Here is a 19,770-nt window from a genome sequence, read left to right on the forward strand (position 1 = left end):
TTGCTTGTGTGTATAAGGAAGGTATTACCCATAGCACCTGAAGAGTAAAGAGATTCGGAGTACAGAATGGAAGAGCAGAAAACATTGTGCTATTCCAGCTAGGGCAGTAGTTCTCAACCTTTCTAATGCTGTGACCCCGCAATACAGTTCCTCATGTTGCGGTGACCCCAAACCATGTACAAGAATATTGTATTTGTGCCAAAAAATGCAATAAAATCGTGGCTCCGATGGCTTTAGGTGACCCCTGTGTTTTGATCATTCGACCCCCGCCGAGGTCGCGACCCACAGATTGAGAACCACTGAGCTAGGGTAACATTTTAGCTATAAGGCTATATTTGTTAAATGATTATATCTGTCACTGTTCTGTGTTCAGCAAACATTTCACAGATCCAGGGATGTTGCCGTCCATATACAGACATATTGTTGGCGCTTCCGAGAGGTGCAGATAACATCCTGGCTGTAGGAGAAACGGGCAGAGAGTTAATAAACCAGTCCTTAAAGGATGGGGTCATCATCCAAAAGACTTCAGGGAGCGAGTGTAGGAAATTTTGAGGAGATGGAGGAGGGTGAGGAGCAGGTTGGGTTGTCACCACCAGGACAGACAGCACTTTGTGAAATACATTTGTTCTTAGACATAAGGAAAGAGAGAATATGGGGACCACGGCTGGACACTGCTGGACTTCCTTCAGTTCATGTTCGTCACAGTCCCTTATCGCTGTCTTTGTTATCTACTGCTGTCTGTTATTAATGTGTTAATACCGAAGGTGTACCGTCAAATGGACTTTTGACAATATTTGCTGTACTTATGCTGCAATTTCAGTCAGCTTGAGGGGTGGGCTGTATGTTTAAGCGAGGGTGGGGGGGTGGGAAAGGGGTTTTGGTCTGTAACTGTAAAATTGTTCAATAAAAAAGATTTTATTTATTAAAAAAAAAAACAAAAGAAGAGAGAAAAAGGGAGCTTTGTATGTGACCTTAAGTCGCCCATATTATACTTATCCTGTTAAAGTTTGCTGTTTGTCATGGATCACATGACCCATCGGCAGCAGGACTCAGGACTTTATGTTGTGTTCCATGCCCTACCGGCTACCACAGATGTACCTGCACCCAATCCAACCAATGCTATGGATGTGATTATAATGGAGGGGGTATGCATACAGTAATGACTACACAGTTCCTCCATCAACCAGAAGGTCATGTGACATCACAGGAAGTCTAGAGTCCTGCTGCCGGAAAGTCACATAACCCACAGCTCCCTACTATGAATGGCAATCTTTAATAGGGGAAGTATAATTTGAGGGACCCTAATAGGGTCTAACCCTTGAAGTTTTGTAGAAGTCGCCAACCACTTTCATTTTGATGTATTTCGTTCTGGTAGAGTTACAGAAAACAGGGGTGGATTTGTCCATAAAGATAACCAAGCAATTTCTTGGGGACACGTAGATCGGATGCAGCCAAGTCTTGTTAGAGTTAGTGGGATGCTTACTCGTATTGTCCCTGTGCGCTTTGACTGTTCTCAACAGGGCGCTATCACAGTTTAAAGCTACAGCAAATTCCCAGCAGGGCTATTCACAGCAGAACTGTACATGAATGGGCCCCTGAAACACAACGTATTAAAACTGGGTTATTAATTCATTTTTCGAACCCTTATTCTTTGATTGTAACAATATAAAAAGATAAAAAGGTTTTTTTGTGCGCCTACCTATCGCCAGCTTTTATTGATTAAAGATAGCTGTGCCTTTACACACTGTCTTTTTTTAGGAGGTCCATTGATCACCGGATGTGAAGCCAGCGTCCATGTCTTTAAAATCAATCCTTTATTGTAGATCCATTTAAAAAATATATGAACAACCAAAGTCCCTGTGACTCATCTTAAGGTGCTTAGTATAGAATAAAAAAGTTGTTGTTTTTTTTTTTTTTGGAACATGAGCAGCTTTATAGATTCTCTTTTTTTATCTGCCACAGTAAGGAGATGCTCCTTAACATCTATGGGATAGTTTTCTAGATATGCAGTTTGCTAGGAGCGTAGATGAACAATTAAAGGGAGTCTACCACTTCCCCAAGCATTTTAGTCTGTTGGCAGAAAGTTGTAGATAATTGCACTATTTTCATCATAATTTTATTTAATTATACAAATTGAAAGTTGTATTTATATGTAACTGGAATATTAGCCTTCTTTGTACCATAGCAAGTCTATGTGTTCCTATTTTTGTAGCAGGAATTAATTTTTGGACTTGGGTTTATTGGCCGTGTTAGAAGACATAACATTCCCTTGGATCATGATAAATAGGATGGCACAGACCTCTTGGGCTGACCTTATGAACTCCATTTAGGCCTCTCTGCAGGCAGCTGTGTGACCTTGTGGAGTAACCATATCCTTTGAGTGACTTCACTTCCTGAGAATATTCCTGGTATATCTATGTTACCATGGCCCTCAGTGTCGGTGTGTTCACATGGAAAAATTATTGTTAGGAATTCTACATGAAATGGCAATTTTGTCTACACAGAAAGATCCGTTGGAAAGTCTTGACTTCACGTTGATAATGAGGTTTCTTTATTTCAACTTTGTATTATCTTTTATCACCATCACATGCCACATTTTCCCATTATTTATCATTATTCTTATGTCTGTTGTTGGGTCAGAGCCAGAATCTGTTGGCTAAGCAGAGCGTTGTGATGCTGGAGGTATTCTATGGTGTCACCCTGTTTTTCAACCACATCTTCAAGGCTTTCCCTGAAGCCAATTCCTGGGTTGATGCGACTTTGAAATGAATGTATTTGTTCTTCTTCTATTATGTCTGGTCTAGGCATACTTTTATTGAACTTGTATATTTGCACTGTATGCATCATGATGAATATCACAGATAGGATCAGCTCCAGTATACCTTTCCTGCAACATCGGCTCTTCAAAGTGAGGAGCCAAGGCTATCTTTGCTTGTACCGGTCCTTGAGGAACCTCAAGACCCTTCCCCTGCTTACCCCCTCAACAGGCAATGCGGCTGCACTTCTGATAATCTCTGCCAAGGATTCCTTTGGTTACAATAATCTCTTTCTCTATCTCCTCCTGATTGTCCTTATACTGGAGCTGATCCTATCTGTGATATTCATCCTGATACATACAGTGCCAATATACAAGTTCAATAAAAGTATGCCTAGACCAGACATAACATAGTTGCATCAACCCAGGAATTGGCTTCAGGGAAAGGTCAAGCCTTGAAGATGAGTTTGAACAGGGTGACACCATAGAATACCTCCAACGCTCTGCTTAGCCAACAGATTCTGGCTCTGACCCAACAACAGACATAAGAATAATGCTAAATAATGGGAAAATGGGGGCGTGGCCTGGCTATGGAGGAGTAAGGAAGCAACCTTGCTAAGCTCCCGGGCCAGCCAGGATTTTTCCACCGCAATCTCGCTCCATCCTGCCTAATCCCCAACTACATGGGTCCCAGAAAGAAGAGGGGCACTGGCCCAACAGCCCCTACCTCAACACGACCCCCATCTAAGGGCATCGACCAGTACCTGGTCCCACAGGCTCCACCGGACACGCAGACTCCCCAGGAAGAAGACGGCGATCTCATAGATCTGTCGCTCCCGTCCGCTCCCGAGCTCCAGATGCCGCCCTCTGACCCTGCCTTGGGCTGCGCGGTCCCCGGACACCGCGTGGTGCGCGGGGCAAAGTAAAGATGGCCGACAGCGCGGCTCCTTCATCCTCCTCAGTGCGGTCCTCCGCATTTCCGGCCATGCCCGCTCCGGATCCAGCCCCGACTCTGCTCAGTGCTGCCTACATAGCAGCGGAGCGCGCCGGAGATCTTTCGCAGCATGACCAGGCGGCCACACCACAGGAGACCGAGGCAAAGGGAGCTGGCAGAGCCAGCATTTCACCATCCAGCCTCGCTGCCCTCAAACTGGGGATGGATGGCTCCTGCCTCACACCGGTCCGGATCTGCACCACTCCGCAGCGGTCCCCAGCTACTACTACCGCTGATACAGGTGAGCGGCACATCTCCCCTGTAGCCCTAGACTTTGACCCCATTCAGGTCCCAAGGGAACAGATGGGCTTGTCACCGGCACTGACCTCAGGCACTCCTGAGCAGCATCCCTCTGACCCAGAAGGAGCTCCAACACATGGGCTAGCCTCACCTGCCCCTCACCAGCAGGCAGTACTGTACCCATCAGTGGTAGTGAGAAAGGCCCCTCTGCCCCAGCCACTACATCTGAGGGCCCCCTCGCCCACACATTCACATGCCAGCCCAGCCAAGTGCTCCCTGGGAGCCCATCCCGATTCTCCTCATGATTGGTCCCAGGACACACCCAAGGGGCAATCTCCAGCGGCACCCTCACTCTCTCTATCACGGAGCCCATACCTATTTCATCAAGACACCCAGGACAGTATCTCTGGTCAGTCACCTGAGTTGGAAGTACAAACCTCCCCGCAGTTCTTTTCAAGTTACCAAAGTAACCCAATTGAAGCGGGTGTCCTGGCGGACCTACGCGCACTTCGTAATCATATCAGAGCTATTCCAACTAGGGAGGATATGGAGAGCTATGTGGCCCGTCTCGAACAATCGTATAGGGGGGAGCTGTCTTCTCTGCGAGACGAGGTACAACAACTTGAACAAAGAGTATCCACTACAGAGTCCTCCCACCGCACGGTGACAGAAAAGCTTGCAGCCCATGATACTCAGCTTTCACTTCACTCACAGCAAATATTAGCCCTCACGGAACAAATGGACGACGCCGAGAACAGAGGCCGCAGGAACAATATTAGAGTTCGGGGTCTGCCAGAGTCTATTGATAACCAACAGATCGACGGTACTCTTAGATCCATATTCAACAGCATCCTTGGGGCTTCTGCTGATTCTCCAGTAGAGCTTGATAGAGCCCATCGAGCTCTTGGCCCTCGCCCAACTGACCCTTCACGGCCAAGGGACATTATTTGTAGAGTCCACAGGTACCAGCTCAAAGAACAAATCATGACCAAAGCACGGGAGGCCGGAACTGTGCGTTTTCAGGACTCTGTTGTCCAGTTGCTGCCTGATCTGTCCCGCCTGACACTACAGAAACGAAGAGCCCTCAAGCCCCTCCTGGGCATACTACAGGACAGAAATATACCATATTCCTGGGGCTTTCCGTTTCGCCTTCAGGTGAGGCGCGACGGCATTCTGACAGTGCTCCGTCATCCAGGGGATCTCCCAGGGTTCTGCGCTGCCCTACACCTGCCGGATGTCGCCATCGCAGATTGGCCTTCTCTCCTCCCGACTGATCCCTCTTATCAACCGCCAAGACAGCAGAGGTTTCCTCGCCGTAGGGCCAGAAGACGCTCCCAGAATAGACGAGAAGAGGAAGACCGGGGTCCCCCTCCCCAGAGATGATCTACAACCACCCTCATAGACCAGGGGGTTCCTCTCCTCTCCAATTGTCTTCGTTTGGGCTGGTTTTTAACCATCCCTTGCAGTATCCTTTACAATGTTCGATAAACCGTTACATTTTCATAATGTTGAAATGTTGAATTGATTGCATTTTGGTTCAATCTGCACTGTTTTATCTATTAGGCATGATGACATATACATCGTTATCTTGGTGGCTCCTGGCCCCGGGGGCGCCCTGCATAGACAGCGCGTTCTCATCGGGCCCCACGACCAGCCGTTCTGCTCGTGGTATAACCGGACCCCAATAGGCTCGTTCCTGTCGCTAACGACAGCAAACGACCCTAAACCGTTGCGACCTCATAGGCCGCTGTACTTTTTTTTTTTTTTTTCATTTATCTGTTATTTGTTATTTGATTTCTCCCTACCGTTGCCTTTTTACCACTTTGTTCCTCTGTCTTTGCTCTCCCCCTGTTACTGTCTGCCCACTTAAGGCCCTCCGTCCACCCTCGCTCAGTCTAATCGGACATGGCGCCTATTACCTGCTACTCCCTAAACGCTAGGGGTTTGAACGTCCCCCAGAAGCGTAATCAAATCCTGTACCGCATGCATAAATTGCGGGCTGACCTCCTTTTCTTACAGGAGACCCACTTCCGCACCGACAGCATCCCCAACATCAGGGATAGATACTATACCACATGGTTTCATAGCACTCACCCCGAGACTAGGTCAAAGGGGGCATCTATTGCTATTCATAAACGCCTATTGTATGAGGTTGTAGACTCCCTTACTGACCCGGAGGGTAGATACGTTTTTGTCAAGATTCGCCTATGGGGCAAACTGCTCACGCTGGCCTCAATGTATCTCCCCAACAGGGACCAGATTCGAGTATGCCGCCGATTCCTGGCACGATTACGGGAATTCTCAGAGGGCATAGTAATTGTAGGAGGGGACTTTAACTTCCCGATGGACCCACAGGTTGACTGCTCGGTGGTGCGACCCTCTCTAGCCCCAGCCCAAATGAGGAAACTACAGAAATCCCTGTGGGACTCACAACTGATTGACGTCTGGAGAATCCTCCACCCGCAGTCTCGAGACTATACCTACTACTCTCCCGCGCACCGGTCCTATAGCCGACTAGACATGTTCTTACTAAGTCACCATGGCCTTACGTGGAAGCCTGAGGCCTCAATAGCTCCTTCGCTATGGTCTGATCACGCGCCGGTCTCTCTCGCATTAGACGTTCCAGGTCCTCGCGCCTCCCCTTGGCAGTGGCGCCTCAATGACAATTTGCTCAAAGACTCTGTCTGCCTTGCGGATGTCCGTAGGCAGATCACCGAGTTTTTAACCACTCACTCAGGTCAGCAGCCATCTCTCCCGATACAATGGGAAACCCTTAAAGGGATGCTTCAATTGGTATTCATTAAACATGGAGCTCGTCTGAAGCGAGAGAGAGCGGCTAAGATTCTGACGCTTTTGTCCAAAATTAGCACCTTGGAGCGGGACCACAAGAACGGCGGGTCTCAGGCGGTACTAAACGAACTGTTAAACACTCGGGAGGAATTGAAAGAACTCCTGAACCAAAAATATTTGAGCGCCCAGGACAGGAATAAGCGTTTCTTTTATGAGTACTCTAATAAGTGCGGGAAGCCCTTGGCCAGATACCTCCACCCCCGCACGACTGGTACTTATATTCCACATATAAGGAATCATACAGATAGATTGACTCATGACCCGGGCGACATTAACGCTACTTTCCAGACCTATTACAAAGACCTATACAACCTCCAAAGCCCACTGTCCGAATCGGCCAGGGCCAAGGAGCTAGAGAGGATACAGACCTACATCAACGACACGGCTCTACCCAGACTCTCTACAGAGAACCGAGACAGCTTGGAGGCAGACTTTTCTGAGGCAGAGGTAGCAGAGGTCATAAAGGCCACCCCAGCAGGAAAATCCCCGGGTCCTGACGGCTTCACCCCCCGTTTTTACAAGACCCTGAAGACTGAATTGGCCCCACTCATGACTCGGACGTTTAACTGTATCTCTTCCCAGGTCCCTTTTCCACCTCAGTCATTGCAGGCATCAATATCGGTGATCCCTAAGCCCGGGAAAGATCATTCCATCTGCTCCAACTACCGCCCCATATCCATAATTAACATGGACATAAAAATTCTCTCCAAATTAATGGCCAATCGGTTGGGGACTCTCCTCCCCGCCATAATACATAATGACCAGGTGGGCTTCATCCATGGGAGGGAAGCTCGTGACAATACCAATAAGACTTTACTCCTTATCTCTAGGGCCAAATCGACTAAACAGCAGTTATGCTTGCTTTCAGTGGACGCCGAAAAGGCATTTGACCGTGTGCACTGGGGATTCTTGTGGGCTTCGCTGAGGCAGTTGGGTATTGGCCCTCACTTTTTGAGCCTGGTCCAGGCCCTATATTCGGCCCCCACGGCGCAGGTCCGCACCAATGGAGTCCTGTCGGAGCCTTTCCGCATTAGGAACGGCACCAGACAGGGATGTCCCTTATCCCCCCTCCTATATGTCATAGCCATGGAACATCTGGCTGTTGCTCTTCGACGAAACCCCAGTGTACACGGTCTACAAGAGGGAACCAGACATTACAAGGCAGCTCTCTACGCTGATGACCTCCTTCTCTACATTACTCAGCCTAGAATTTCTTTACCTAATGTTCTTGAGGAATTTAAGAAATTTGGCTCCCTTAGTAATTTTAAGGTCAATCTCTCTAAATCAGAGATCTTGAACGTCTCCCTCCCAGGGAATGAAGCGCTTCACCTGGCCTCTCAATTCCCCTTTAAATGGAAAAGTTCTCATATATGCTATTTGGGCGTCAATATCCCAGCAGACCTTTCGTCTTTGTATGCTTTAAACTACAAACCCCTTCTGGAACGAACGATAAGGGATCTCAGCCAATACAATGGCCGTCACCTCTCCTGGTTCGGCCGAGTAAATGTCCCTAAAATGGATGTAATGCCCCGATTCTTGTATCTATACCAGACGCTGCCGATCCGACCCCCAAGCTCTTTTTTCTCGAGACTACGCACAGCTTTTCAGAGGTTTATTTGGGGAGGCGGATCTAGCCGCATAAGCTTCTCGATCTTATCCCGTACGAAAGCTAGAGGAGGTGTGGGACTTCCCGACCCAAAACTGTATCATGTAGCGGCCACTTTCCAGCGACTAGTCGACTGGACTTACAACAAGGACTCCAAGCAGTGGGTCCAGCTGGAACTAGACCTTACATCCCCCACTCTACACTACCTCCCGTGGGTCCCGGCCAACTCACGACCCCAAGACTTTACCCAATCCCTGTTCTCCCCATACTTTTTCTTTGCTTGGGACAGGCTGACGAACAAAAACACCCTGCTCAGGTCAAAGGGTCCACTGACTCCATTATTTCACAACCCAGCCTTCCCCCCCGGCGTGGATAGGCAGCGGTTCCTCTGCTGGGAAGCTTCCTCCGGCATCCGACTAGGCCAGATTATTGAGGGCGACTCTATTCCCACATTGGAGTCCTTGAAGGCCTCACATCCAGATATCCCAATGTCCTGGTTGGAACACAGACAACTTGTATCGTATATAACAGCAGACTTGGAACACTCTGCCTTCGGGTCGACTCCAACGGCCCTGGAGGCTCTGTTTAGACTGCCCTCCTCACCTCCTCATGTGCTTTCCGCCATATATAGCTTGCTGCTGGAGGACGCCACCCCTGGTAGGCCGAATTTTGTTGGGGCATGGGAAGAAGCTCTCGCCATTGAATTAACGGACGATGAGTTGGATAAAGCCTACTTGTTCTCACATAAGATGCCGCTACCCTGTAGTGCTCAGGAAAAGAACTATAAACTTTTATCTAGGTGGTATAGATGTCCAGCGCAACTTCACAGAATTTTCCCCGAAGTTTCGGATATTTGTTGGCGCTGTGGCGCGGAGGTGGGTACTATGCTTCACATTTGGTGGGGGTGCTCCGCCCTCCAACCCTTCTGGAATAAGGTTTTTGATACCTATCACCAAGTCACTGGCAAGAGCGTCACTCCTTCCCCCCAAATTGCTCTGCTGTCGATCATACCTGGGACTATCTCCACAGTCAAAAAAGGCCTCCTTCGACATTTCCTGACCGCAGCTCGCACGGTTATTCCAAGACATTGGAAAAACCCGCAATCTCCCACTACAGTCGAATGGATTCAGGAACTTGGGTTTATACGAAGAATGGAGGAGTTAGTAGCCAGCGACTCCCCAGATCCAGGGAAGACGAACACTGCATGGGCCCCTTGGGATGTATTCATAAACGCCCCGGAATTCCAGGACTTGCTCCTGTCATAGAGCGCCACCCTGGCGCCCTCGACCAAGAGAGCGCAGCCTTGTGGGCTCCCTATCCCTTTTACCCCCCCCCCTTCCCCTTTTTTTTCTGAATGTTTGTTTCCTTTCTTTATCTAATCCTTTGTTAACTTTCACACAATAATAACCTTACTGATTGGGATGGCACAAGGGAGTTCTAAACGTGACATGTGTTATGATCCTTCTCCCCATATTTCAATGAATATATGATCTATGATGTTTCTGATCCTGCGTGATCAGTCATGTACTGCCATCACCTACCTGTCTTGTTCTATTTTGTTTCCTTTCTAATAAACGTTGATTATACATAAATAATGGGAAAATGTGGCATGTGATGGTGAGAAAAGATAATATACAAAGTTGATGTAATGGTAATTGCCTGGTGTTAAGGCAGAAATAAGTCTACCGTATACTAAAAGTATCATTTATAATTGGTGAACGTTTATTCATACATAAATATTATCTATGATATTCTGCCATCAGATTTAATGCATTATGGCAAGTTACAATATTTCTTTATCAATTGTGTTAAAATTTTGATAGCTCGGGACTTTTGGGAGCCGGGGATACCTACCATATTTATCATTTCTAGGCAAAAGAGGGTGATTTAGGTTCTTTTCTTACTATTTTTTATGACACGCCTTGGAGTCTTGCATAGACTCATAGACACATAGCTATCATAGAAACTGATCACAGCCCCCCCCCCCCCCCCATACCTCATGTGGGCTGTTGCAAATTGTTCAAAAGCATAGGAATAATAATGTATGAAAACTTTTGACTTTGCATAAAGTCCTAAAATTACCTTAAAAAATTTGTCTCTCGTTATTCTGGCATTTTTAAAATAATAATTTGAAATTAATTTATATTAAAGGTGTATTCCAGGAATCAGCATAATTCATATAAAAGTGGGCACTCAAAATATAAGCTAATGTGTAATTAGTTGTTATTAAAAATTTTGCTCCCCGTAGCAGAAAATGCTGATGACATAGACTGTGATGGAGAATTAAAATGCTACTGGCCCTTTAATCAGTCCGTTAATTTCCTCCGCACGGTCCGTCGCAGAAAAGAAGATGGCCGCTGGTCACATGTCCACATCACATGTCCTGTACCTGCCTGGGCATGGTCATGTGATCACCACTACGTTTGGCTGTAGTCGGTTGGTTGCAGTGCATCCAGTATGGTCAGTGTTGTGGTGATGGCAGTTACACATCATTACCATGGTGACAGAGCAAGAAAACCTGTTACATCATCACTGCGAGCAGAGCCTGAGAGGTAGGAGGAGTTACTGAGAACTAAAGGATCATGGAACTTGTAGTTTCCAGTGGCGGACATCTTAGTGATAACTCCACCTACTTTAGAGAGGCCATACATTTTGTAAATCATAAAATCATATTATTTTAGCTCCGTTTTGTGACTAATGACATTGAGTATTGTTGTATTCATTTATTTATATCATCATGGGTTTTTGTGTCAGACGATCATATTCCCGGAATACCCCTTTAATATAATTTAATAATTATATTTTTTTTAATTCAAATTGCTCTAAAACGGGAAAGGTTTATTCTGATTTCATGATTTCAAAAACATGCACATGTGTCTTATTATATAATGTATATAACCTTCTGGTTTCAACTATATATTAATAGGTTATTTTTGTGAATGCCACAATAACCCAACATAATAAGATGTAACAAGCTGATTATTGTACTTACAGGTGTAACCATCAGGCCACTAGAAACTGGATTCCATTATACATTCAATTCTTCAGAGACAGACACATGGGCACCTTACACCGAGGCTCTGCATACATTTCTTGAAGGTAATTTAAAAGATTTCTACAACAAGATGAAATGGGCTGGACAACCTTTTCTAGAGATGCCAAGTTGGCCCATTATGCATATTATTTTTTTTAATGGACATCATTGATGGAAGATTTGAATGTAATATTCATCTCCTCTTATCATAGCCTATGATGATAATAAACAAAGGGCCACAAATGTGGAGTGCACGCCAGGACGGTACTTCATACAAGAAGGAGAAGAGCACGAGGAAAGGAAAGCCTGTCAGTTTCGGCGCTCAATGCTGAAAAACTGTTCTGGAATTGAGGACCCAAGTTTTGGCTTTTCTACTGGGAAACCTTGTATTCTACTAAAGATGAACCGGGTAATACTAAGTAAAGGTGAAATAAACACATTACTGTATGTTTATTGGAGGACAAGATGGTCAGTAGAGCGCTGCTTGTACTTTGCTAATATAGCACTTATATACATATATAACTTAGACAATATACCATGAACCACTTTACACTGAAGAGTTAATCCATAAATGACCGCCCTATCGGAATTCTACGTCGGTCATTAAGGGTACTTCTTCTGACGCGACGCCTTTCTACGGCGCCGCTTCAGAAGAAGATTTCGGGACATCGGGTCAGTATAGTGCCGGTGTCGGGCTGTGATATCACAGCCCAGACCCGGCACTAACACCCGGGATCTGAAAAACTCTGATCCCGGGTGTTTAACCCCTTACACGCCGCGGTCAAGCATGACCGCGGTGTGCAAGTGTGTCCCCCGTGGATCGGACCCCCTCGGTGTGCTTACCGGGGTATCCGATCCCTCCTGCCGCTGCCCCGGGTCCCGACGAGTGACCCGAGGCTGTCGGCTCCTCTTCTCGCCGGGTCCTGCCTTCCTGGCAGGACCCGGCTGTAAGTAACTGAGCATGCGCGGCATGCTCAGTTACTTACACTTTACACTGCAATACAAGTGTATTGCAGTGTAAAGGCTTGAATAAGTGATCGGATGATCGCTTCTTCAAGCCAAAAGGTGGAAAATATGTGAGAGTAAAAAAAAAAAAGATTAAATCATTTTATAATAATAATTAAATAAATAAATAAAATAAAGTCCCATAATCTCCCCAGTTACACATATAATGCAAATACAGTATATAAAACACAAAAACACACGAAAAATGTACATATTTGGTATCACCGCGTCCGTATTAATCTGTACAATAAATCTAAATCAATATTGAACCCGCTCGGTGAACGATGAAAAAAAAAACTACGAAAAACTTCCCGTAATATACAATTTTTCATCAAACACCATCACAAAAAATGTTCTAAAAAGTGATCGAAAAAAGCTACGTTCCCTAATATGATACGACTGAAAAGAACAACTCTTTTCGCAAAAAATAAGCCCAGGTCTGACAACATAAAAATACAGAAGTTATGGCCCTAAAAAGTTGTCAATAGTAAAAACAATGCGATATTCTCCAATGTTGGTTTTGCTCAGGAAAATTGAGCAAAGATAAGAAAAACTATATAAATGAGGTATCACCGCAATCGTAGTGAACCAGAGAATAAAGATAAAATATTATTTTTACATTACGGTGAGCGGGGGGAAAAAAATGCTAAAAATCCAAAATAAAAATTGATGATTTTATTTGTGTCCCCCTTGAAATAGTTAATAAAATCTCATGAATAAGCTATGGACCCCCTAAATGAATTATCTATACATTGTATCTCATTCCGTAAAAAATAAGCCCTCATATGTTTGCATTACCAAAAAAAATAAAAATGTATAGGTTGTACAATGTGACAATACAAATCTGCAGTGAATGGCGCCTCCATTCATTCTATACTCGGCCGTGCGCCCGTACAGCAGTTTACCACCACATATGGGGTATCAGTAAACTCGGGAGGAATTGGGCATCAAGCGTTGCAGTGCGTTTCATCATTTAATTTATTCTGAAACTGTCAGTTTGGCCTAAATGAATGTATTTTCCCAAAAAATTCCATAGTTTCTAAATCGCAGGTCCATATTGTTTTAACCCATGTGAAACACTTAAAGGGTTAATGGACTTAATAGAAGTTGTTTTACATACGTTTAGGGGTGAAGTTTCTATAGTGGGGTCATTTATGGGGTTTAACTATTATTTAGGCCTTACAAAGTCACTTGGAAGCTGAGTTTTCCCTCAAAATGTGAGTTTTGGCAATTTTCATGAAAATGAGAAAAATCGCACCTAAAGTTCTGCACCTCATAACATCCTAGAAAAATGACCGGAAGCATAAAATATCATCCCAACATAAAGCAGACATTCCGTAAATGTAATTTATCAAGCTTTTTGGGTAGTTTTACTTCCTGTCTGGAAAGCGGAACATTTCAAACTTGGAAATTGAAGAATTTTTACAAACTTTTGCCAAATTTTCACTTTTTTTCAGAACGAATCGCAAAACTTATCACTTAAATTTTATAACTAACATGAAGTACAATGTATCACGAGAAAACATTCTCAAAATCACCGGGATATGTTAAAGCGTTCCGAAGTTATAACCAATTATCGTGAGACGAAAAATCGAGTCTGGTCATTGAGCTGAAAACTAGTGTCGGTGATAAGGGGTTAAACATGCTATTTGTACCTAAAAATAGACTGAAAGTTCACGTATAACCAAGAGTGTACAATCTATCGGGTGCATTTCTATTTATCCTTATGTGACGCTCATGGGAGTTTACTGTTTTCCTAGATTGTTGGGTTTAAAGCCGGTTATGGAACACCAATAACTGTGTCTTGTGGACTCCACGTAAGTAAAATATGTTAAGTTGTGCAGGTGAGAACATTTGCCACAATTTGCTCTTTAGGTGTGAAAAGCGGATGCCAGAACGATGTAACTTGGATGGTTTCAGATATGTTTATGTATTACAGGTAGCCTTACACTGGTTACCTTTTCAGCACTGGGAGCCAATACAGTTGCAATTATTTGCAATGAAATGGGCTCATATGTTGCTCTGAGGACTCCTTCCTTTTAACTTAAAATACATGTGCATATATATATATATACATAGCAAAAAAGCCTCTCATGTCACCTGTCCCTATCGTCACTATTTATATTGTCGGCAGGATGTCTTTCTTTTGTCTTTTGCACTCTCCTGTTCTAAAGTGCAATAATATTATTGTTAAGGTTATATATATATATATATATAATATATATATATATATATATATATATATATATATATATATATATATATATATATATACACACACCTCCAAACATCTTAGATGAACCATCAGGGTCACATAACATATAAAATACTTTGAAAACCAGCAGTTATTCAATTCAAGACGTGAAACTCACATATTACAAATAGTCATTACAAACACTGAACTTTTTCAAGTGTCTATTTATGTTAATGTTGATGATTATGGCTTACAAGAAAAAAACTGAGGTAATTATCTAAAAAAATTAAAACCATAATCTAAGACCAACTCAAAAATTTTGAACACAGAAATGTGTTCAAATCACATGTCTACTTTATTCTTTGGGTCGGTGCAATCATGGGGATACCAAATTTGTATAGGTTTTATAATGTTTTTTTGCGACTTTTGATGGCTTTTCATTGCTATAATTTTTAGCACTTTTTATTGATTTTTTAATATTTTTCAAATTGGCAAAAAGTGCTATTTTCCTTTATGGGGTGAAACGAAAAACCGTTATTATATTTTGATAGATCGGGCATTTTCAGACGGGGCGATACCTGATATAGGGATTTTCCTCCTTATTCATGAATAATGAATGGGTTAAAACGAGACAGCCTCGGGTCTTCGGAAGAACCCCGGCTTTCATGGTGACGGATTGCCGTTCCCCGATGACGTCCCGGCGAGCGGCAATCTGCGTCAAGATGCCCATGCGCCGGTGGCGATCGGCAAGAAGACACCCGCGATTGGTGCTAGCACCGATCACGGGTGTTACCGGTAAGTCTTTGCTGCAATATGCAGCAAAGACTTACAGGCTATGGAGAGGGCTCGGCCCGCAAGCACCGGGATCCGAGTTGGGAAGAGGTTAATAGCAGCCTTCAGCTTGTCTGCATTATTGTGTCTGGTGTCTCTCATCTTCCTCTTGATTCTCTATGGGGTTTAGATTGCTGTGCTTACTGGTCTTGATAAAACACAGTGAACCTAGACCTAAGTCCTGGATACGACTATGAGTAGTGGCTCTTGAATTTTTTGAATGGTCTTTTATTAACAATCCTATTAAAGCTGCGGTTATCCTGGTTGCTTGTGCACCTTTTTCTATCACACTTTTTACTTTCACTTTCCATTAATATGCTTTGATAAAGCATCTGAACAGCCAGCTTTTTTATTAATGACTAGAGATGAGCGAGCACTAAAATGCTCGAGTGTTCGCTATTCGAGACGCACTTTTCCCGATGCTCGAGTGCTCGTCTCGAATAACGAACCCCATTGAAGTCAATGGGAGACTCGAGCATTTTTCAAAGGGACCATGGTTCTGGAATAAAATGTGTTATTTAATTGAAAAAGAATGTCTTCTGATAAGTTTGCAGATGTATGCAAACATCTGCAATCTATTCTTCACTGTTCTGCGCGTATATTATCTCCCGACAAGTTAGCAGATGTGAAGAACAGTGAAGAATAGAATAAAAACAGTGAACACAGGATCATTTAAGTGAAAAACACAGTGAAGAATAGATTGCAGATGTTCGGCACATCTGCTTACTTGTCGGGATCTGTGCTGCCGCTCCCCGGTGTCTCTGTGCTGCCCCTCCCCGAGTGTCTCTGTGCTGCACCTCCCCGAGTGTCTCCGCGCTGCCCCAGCCCCGATGTCTCCGTTCTGTCCGTTCCCCCGATGTCTCCATGTTGCTGCTCCCCCGATGTCTCCATGGTGCTGCTCCCTGGTGTCTCTGTGCTGCTCCCCGTGTTCTTCAATGTGTTCTTCACACATATATATTGTTCTTCACATACTATTTTGTTCCACGCGTATCTTCCGACAAGTAAGCAGATGTGCCGAACATCTGTAATCTATACACTGTGTTTTTCACTTAAATGATCCTGTGTTCACTGTTTTTATTCTATTCTTCATTGTTCTTCACTGAGTTTTTTTAATTAAATGCTTGATCTCGAGCAGGGGAAATACTCGTCCGAGCAACGAGACGTTTCGAGTACCTTAATACTCGAACGAGCATCAAGCTCGGACGAGTATACTCGCTCAGCTCTATTAATGACCTTTTGTGGCTTATCCTCCTTGTGGAGTGTGTCAGCGACTGTCTTCTGGACATCTGTCAAGTCAGCAGTCTTCCCCATGTGTCGGCTACTTAGAAAGCCTTTGCAGGGGTTTGTGTTATTTATTCTAATTTTCTAAGATAATGACTTTTGGGTTTTCCTGGGGTGTAAGCCATAATTATAAACATTAACATGAATAAACACTCGAAAATGTGTCTGCAATGACTCTATATAATATACAAGTTTAATTTCTTGAATTGAATTACTGATAAAAAAAACTTTTTGCTGAAATTCTAGTTTAATGAGAAGCACTTGTATGTCCAGTAATTTTTTTAAATAATTTGTAATTTTTGGATTATTTTTATTATCTTGATATTGTAAGTGTGAATGAATTTATATTGTACAATAACTACATGCCTCTTTGTTTTTCCCACCTACCTAGAGAGGAAATGAGAGTCAGTTAGGAATGGTTCACTTTTATCCAGAAAATTACTTTGACCTAATGTACTATCCTTACTATGGGAAGCTTACACATGTAAGTATATTTCTGTGAAGTATTCAGCTCCAGCATTTTCTGCTGATTATTTGCAAATAATGGGGCTTAATTACTAACGGTCAGTCGGATTTCCTGACATTTTATGGATTTGCGCTGCTGTGACAGGGATTTAGCCAGCAGCTTTCATACGATAGAAATGGGGGGGGGGGGGCGCAGTCGGACTGAGTGCAGGATTTAAGATTCAAATTGTGTCGCATCCATTGCACTTACATGAAGTGGGAAGAAGATGGTGAACTCCGGCGGACCAGAGCGGGGAAGCAACACATGCAGGATATCGGGCGCACGATCTTAGTGAATCGTAGCACAGCGCCTTGTCATCGGACAGAGCACTTTGAGAACTCTGAGGAACCGGGTAAGTAAATATGTGAATGTGCATTTATCTTTTCACGCAAGGAATTTTTCCCACAATTTTGAGGTACTTAGAACACTTCTCTGTGTACATATAAAAATGTACAGTGTGAGAGACGTACATTTCCATGAAGTGCAGCCACCTATCTGCTCTCATCAGACACAATCACATCTGTTAGACTGCTCTTTTTCTATGATGGCTGCTATATTACCCATAACCAGAGTCGGCTTCATGTTTCAGTAGGCCCCTGGGTGACAGAGCCTCATGGACTCATGTGGCAGCAAAAAAATTTCAGAAACTTAAACAGTCTCCTGCTCCCTAAAATATTCTCTAGTTTATCATACAAAACAGCCCCCTTTTATATAAGCCCCCATAAACCCTATGGATTCATTAGATACAGTCCCTCTCATCCCCAAGTATTCAGTATGTACAGTCTTATGTGCCCCCCCAGCAGCTCTGGGCCCTGGCACTTGCCCAGGTATGCCCAGTGCTGTTGCCGACCCTGCCCATGATGCTTCTGCAGAGCATCACATGGGCAGCTTGAGATTATCTATCACTACCAACTTACTATATTCTCCTACAAAATGTAAGAGATTAGAAGTATATGGTCAGCAGGTTTCACAGTCACCTCCATCATTATTACTATATGGCAGAAGCCTCTCTGTGGAGAGTCAGCAGTATGACTCATCAGATGCATAAATCCATGTATTACTTACTAGGTCACAATGAGATCACATAACCTAAGTACTACATAAGGTAACACTCCCTGAATCCACTAGGTTTAATATCAATAAACTTTTCTGTTTTAGGTAAACTACACATCACCTCTAGTGGCTATGCATTTCACAGAGCTCACCCCTCATCAGGATATCACCATACAATGCAAGATAAATGGACGCGACATTATTAACGATCACAAGACTGACCGCTTCCTGGGCAGAGTCATCTTCACAATGACCATTGGATGAATGGCCTCAGATTCACCTATTCACTGGTTATTATCAGACTATTCCGACAACTTTCCTTCATTGCAGCAGTCCTCCTTTTCTTCTGAGAGCTGAAACCTTTTTTTTTTATTTTTTTAAATATATTTTATTAAAGTTTTCACAGTATAACAGATAGAACGTCATAACAGATAGAGCTGAAACCTAAATGACTCCGCACATCCTCTCCTAGGCCACAGTATGAGAGCTGTAATCCCGGGTGCTAAATCTAGTCATGACTTGGCTTATATTCACTGAAGAGTGAAGGAAGCCGTAGGCCTCAAGGGGGACTATTGCTCCCTGTGGCCATAAGAACATGGCAATGAAATTATCCATTCACGAAAGCCATGGTTCATGTCACCTGGTTTCAGCTTGGATACCCTCCATACACTACTACCTTCCCAGTCACAGGAACAGACAATATGGGAGTTGTTTTTTAATGATGACGTATTATACACATTGCAATGATACCACATAAATAAATAATAGCACCAATTTGCCAATATATATAAGTGTAGACCTTATGCCATTAATGATACACTAGACATGATCAGCCCCATATGCCAACACACAAAATTTGTCCATGTTGCAAACAGTAATTCATCCTACTGTAATTGGTTGCTATAAACAATAGAGACCATTTAGGGACATGGGTAAAATTGTTGACTGACTGTAAATTGTTATGTATGTCTTACGTGGTGGTGGTGAAATGGGTAATAATTAGTCAAAATTAGCATCATATAATTCTTTGTTCATTGGTTGTCAAGATATTTTATCTTCGAGGTATTTGATTTGAGCACATTGATGTTTTAATTTGCGGAATTGCTAAATTCATATTGTCTTCTGATACATTGATAGGAATAAAAACAATAAAACACATCTGCTTCAAAAGTTATAATATTTGTTCCTACCTTCAGTGGAGATGAGGGAAGATACAAGTGTGGTCACCTTTCCGTTGCAGTACCTGAAGAATATAAGACAGTGGGAAAGTAAATGGGGATAAAGGAGTCCATTCTAATAGAGGGGGAAGCCACATCTTTATCATGCTATCTGAGGCTCGTAGAGACTGAGAAGCAGCTCCAGGGTTTACTGCATGGAGTAACCTTTGCTGGGGCGGACACTCCTAGGAAGATCCAACTACTC

At 43.7% G+C, this 19,770-nt stretch overlaps 1 protein-coding gene across 2 annotated transcripts in view; it reads left to right on the forward strand.

Moving 5' to 3' along the window:
* The window catches only part of ATP1B4 (ATPase Na+/K+ transporting family member beta 4), a 43,261-nt gene extending 23,743 nt beyond the window's left edge, over positions 1 to 19,518 (forward strand). Inside the window, exons 5-10 of one of the 2 annotated variants that reach the window (XR_011849668.1) lie at positions 11,440 to 11,544; positions 11,692 to 11,888; positions 14,245 to 14,301; positions 17,182 to 17,274; positions 18,454 to 18,708; positions 18,793 to 19,518. Coding sequence is in view for 1 of the 2 variants with exons in the window: in XM_072123604.1 (XP_071979705.1) it covers positions 11,440 to 11,544; positions 11,692 to 11,888; positions 14,245 to 14,301; positions 17,182 to 17,274; positions 18,454 to 18,612 (611 nt within the window). In the remaining variant the exon portion in view is untranslated. Of the gene's footprint in view, positions 1 to 11,439; positions 11,545 to 11,691; positions 11,889 to 14,244; positions 14,302 to 17,181; positions 17,275 to 18,453 lie in introns of both variants that reach the window. The other variant, XM_072123604.1, reaches the window with a different exon arrangement.
* Positions 19,519 to 19,770: the final 252 nt, after the last annotated feature.

This window comes from Engystomops pustulosus, chromosome 9 (genome assembly GCF_040894005.1).
Source record: "Engystomops pustulosus chromosome 9, aEngPut4.maternal, whole genome shotgun sequence".
In the NCBI taxonomy this organism is placed as follows: Eukaryota; Metazoa; Chordata; class Amphibia; order Anura; family Leptodactylidae; genus Engystomops; species Engystomops pustulosus.